The sequence below is a fragment of the Nicotiana sylvestris genome, chromosome 12 (genome assembly GCF_000393655.2).
Source record: "Nicotiana sylvestris chromosome 12, ASM39365v2, whole genome shotgun sequence".
NCBI classification, from domain to species: domain Eukaryota; kingdom Viridiplantae; phylum Streptophyta; class Magnoliopsida; order Solanales; family Solanaceae; genus Nicotiana; species Nicotiana sylvestris.
The window spans coordinates 137,396,603-137,400,783 of record NC_091068.1 but is presented as its reverse complement, the minus strand read 5'-3'; the positions used below and the strand labels follow the sequence as shown (position 1 = coordinate 137,400,783).

General features: G+C 42.0%; 1 protein-coding gene across 1 annotated transcript; it reads left to right on the top strand.

Annotated features, from left to right (window-relative positions):
• Positions 1-536: 536 nt before the first annotated feature.
• LOC138883813 (uncharacterized) lies at positions 537-1,211 on the top strand. Its single transcript, XM_070164527.1, has one exon. It carries the CDS (start codon positions 537-539, stop codon positions 1,209-1,211), a length of 675 nt encoding a protein of 224 aa, XP_070020628.1.
• The last annotated feature ends 2,970 nt before the right edge of the window (positions 1,212-4,181 follow it).

Below are 4,181 nucleotides of genomic sequence, written 5' to 3'. Positions count from 1 at the left end.
GGAGTTCTCCGTTCTCTTTCTAGAGAAGTATATGCAGCAGTCTCATAGAGAGGATCTGTGTAGACTGTTCGAGCAGTTGCGTCAGGATGATATGACTGTGACGCAGTACGATATAAGGTTTTCTAAATTAGCCCGTCATGTGGTTTGGTTGGTTCCCACTGATAGGGAGAGTATCAGGAGGTTCATTGATGGCCTCACATTTCAGCTGCGGGTACTTATGACCAGAGAGAGTATCCAGTGCTACATTCGAAGAGGTTGTCGGCATTGCTCGACAGATAGAGTTGGTCCGCAGCTAGGAGCGGGTTGAGAGAGAGGCCAATAGGTCTCGTGGATCAAGTAGTTTTGGTAATGTTCCTTTTGGAGGTCAGTTCCACCACGACAGAGGTCGTCCTTACAGGCATGCTTAGGCAGATCTCCCAGTTCACCGTGGTGAATCATCGAGCGATGGTTCTCATAGTTCTCATCAGGGTCACTCATCTCTCAGTGCAGTTCCAACTTAGAGTTCGTCTCATGCACCATCAGCTCAGGGTTCATCTATGTCGGGGCCTTTTATCAAATATCCCAGTGCTCGGGGCTCCCTTCAGTCCCCACCGCCATTTGCTGGGAGCGGTTGTTTTGAGTGTGGAGATCTGGGTCATATGAAGAGGCATTGTCCCCGCCTTTCAATAGGTTCATCTCAGCAAAGCAGTCAGCCTTCGACTTCAGCACCAATTACTGCACCACCCGTCCAGTCAGCTCGGGGTGGAGCTCGGTCAGCTAGGGGTCGCCTTAGAGGGGGAGGCCAATCACGTGGCGGACATGACCATTTCTATGTACTTCATACCAGACCAGATGCCATTGCTTCAGATATAGTGATCACAAGTATTGTCTCTGTATGTCATCTAGACGCTTCTGTATTATTTGATCCTGGTTCCACCTATTCATATGTGTCATCGTATTTTACTCATTATCTGGATATGCCCTATGAGTCTATAGCTTCATCTGTTTATGTATCTACGCCGGTGGGCGATACTATTGTCGTGGACTATGTATGCCGGTCGTATATAGTGACGATTGGGGGATTGGAGACAAGAGTTGATCTTTTGTTGCTTAGTATAGTTGACTTTGATGTGATATTTGGTATGGAATGGTTGTCTCCATATCATGCTATTTTGGATTGTTTCGCTAAGACAGTAAGGTTGGCGATGCCGGGATTGCCACAGATTGAGTAGCAAGGTTCTTTAGACTATGTTCCCAGTAGAGTGATTCATACATGAAGGCCCAACGGATGGTTGGGAAGGGTTGCCTTTCTTATTTGGCCTTTGTGAGGGATGTTAGTGCTGAGACCCCTACTATTGATTCGGTTCCGGTGGTGCAAGATTTTTCGGATGTGTTTCCTGTAGACCTGCCGGGCATGCCGCCAACTAGGACATTGATTTTGGTATTGATTTGGTGCTGGGCACTCAGCCCATTTCTATTCCTCTGTATCGTATGGCTCCGACTGAGTTAATGGAGTTAAAGGAGCAACATCAGGAACTCCTTTAGAAGGGGTTTATTAGGCCTAGTGTGTCACCTTGGGGTGCACCGGTTCTGTTTGTGAAGAAGAAGTATCGTACCATGAGAATGTGCATTGACTACAGGCAATTGAACAAAGTCACAATCAAGAACAAGTATCGTTTGCCATGTCTTGATGATCTATTTGACCAGCTTCAGGGAGTGAGGGTGTTCTCCAAGATCGATTTGAGATCTGGGTATCACCAGCTGAAGATTCGGGACTCGAGTCTGCTTAAGACAACATTCAGGACCCGTTATGGTCATTATGAGTTCCTTATGATGTCTTTTAGGATGACCAACGCCCCAGCAATGTTCATGCATCTGATGAACAGTGTGTTTCGGCCTTATCTCGACTCATTTGTTATTATGTTCATTGATGATATCCTGGTGTACTCTCATAGCCAGGAGGAGCGTGTCCAACATTTGAGGGTTGTGTTGCAGCAGTTGAGGGAGGAGAAGCTTTATGCCAAGTTCTCCGAGTGTGATTTTTGGCTCAGTTCAATGGCATTCTTGGGGCACGTGGTGTCCAGTGAGGGTATTCAGGTGGATCCAAAGAAGGTAAAGACAGTTAAGAATTGTCCTAGACTGTCCTCAACTATTTAGATTCGGAGCTTTCTTGGTTTGGCTAGTTATTACCGTCGGTTCATGCAGGGTTTCTTGTCTATTGCATCGCCATTGACCAAATTGACCCAAAAGGGTGCTCCTTTAAGGTGGTCGGATGAGTGTGAGGCGAGCTTTCAGAAGCTCAAGACTGCCTTGACCACAGCTCTAGTTCTAGTTCTACCATCAGCTTCTGGTTCTTATACAGTATATTGTGATGCTTCTCGGATCGGTATTGGGTGTGTTTTGATGCAGGAGGGTAGAGTGATTGCTTATGCTTCGCGTCAGTTGAAGCTCCATGAGAAGAACTACCCTGTTCATGATTTGGAGTTGGCTGCCATTGTTCACACGTTGAAGATTTAAAGGCACTACCTCTATGGTGTGTCTTGTGAGGTATTTACTGATCATTGTAGCCTCCAGCACTTGTTCAAATAGAAGGATCTCAATTTGAGGCAGTGGAGATGATTGGAGCTGCTAAAGGACTATGATTGTCACACCTCCTTTTTCCGCCCCCCACGGGGGGTGAAGGAGTTTTTCCAATTAAAGGACAATCGAAACGAGATTGGTTTGTTTATTTCAGAGTCGCCACTTGGAAGATTTAGGGTATCCCAAGTCACCACTTTTAATTTCGAATCGAGGAAAATATTCGACTTTCCAAATGATGTCTGCGAACCAGAAATTCTAAGTAAGGAATTCTGTTGACCCGAGGGAAGGTGTTAGGCACCCCCGAATCCCGTAGTTCTAGCACGGTCGCTTAAACTGTTGTAATAGCTAAAATATCTGATTTTAATACATGTTCAAAAACTATAGTGCAATTTCAACTTTTAACCACTTTATTGTTATTATTATTTTTATAGAGAATTGCAACATCGTGAAAATATATCTCGAACCACGTCACATCAACGTACCCGTGGTTATCGACATATTTCGACTTTGTTGAGATTTTGATTTGGGTCACATAAATATGCACCCGAGTTTTAAGAAAATTAAATTATTAAAGGCGCGCCTAAAGCGACTAGCGTATCATTTACTTTGGGTAGGACCGTGAAAGTTTGCAAAACGGTCCATTCCGAAGTCAAAGCAATTTTTATAGTAAATATTTACCGAGGGCCCCGCAATTTGTGATTTACTATGGCGAGGCACACCTCCATTTTATTTTAAAAGGATCGTCCTATAGTAACTATGTTTTTCTATTTCCGTCCGTCTCTAAAATAAAATAAGAAAAAGTACCTAATTTATTTACATGCTTGCGGGTTATTAGTTAAGATCCGTATACGATTTGTTAATTCTGAAAATGATGCAATAAGGGCGATCCGTTTTCCATTTATTGGGCCCAAGTCGAATGTATGTGAGGTAAAACTGGACCCGGGCCATCCTTAATCCAATAGGGCTAGTTAATGGTTTCTACACATTCATAGCTTGTAAAAAATTAGTGTCATCTTATTAACAAGTTTCTTCAAATTTAAAGTGACGTTCTACTGGAATGTAAGAACTTGGAATTCTAATTAATTTTTTTTATCCTAAACCATTTGCATGCATTAAATTAACTACTGGTATCTAATTAAACAATGTTCCTATCAGTTTCCAAAACAGGCCATTTGTTCAATGAGATAACTATTGAATGTTTGATAATAATCTAAATGGCCTAACATGCTTTTGATATATGCTATTTAACAAATAATACTGAAGTAACAGAACAAGAGTTACTATATCATCAATCCTTTTAACTAAACATACATGGGCAGTTTTCTTACTAAACTATTGCAAAAGGCATGTCCAATTATACATAAATAAACACTTACATGATTCTAATGAAAAAGGTGTTCTAATACATGTACAAATAAATAGACAACTATAATGAATTTAAAACTTCAACTCTTCACTTCTTTGTATTTATGCTTCAAGTTTTAACCTACAAGAACCAGTGTATCAATTTGTGTACCTGGTATTTGGAAAGAAAAGAGACAAAGAGGAGGATCAGTGCAGAAAGCAACAGTAGCATACACAACAACACAGCAGTACAACAACAACCAGTAAATCCAGGAAAT

What these genes read in the sequence shown, in the direction of transcription:
- LOC138883813 (XM_070164527.1), top strand. Translation starts at nt 537, where the DNA reads ATGTCGGGGCCTTTTATCAAATATCCCAGTGCTCGGGGCTCCCTTCAG.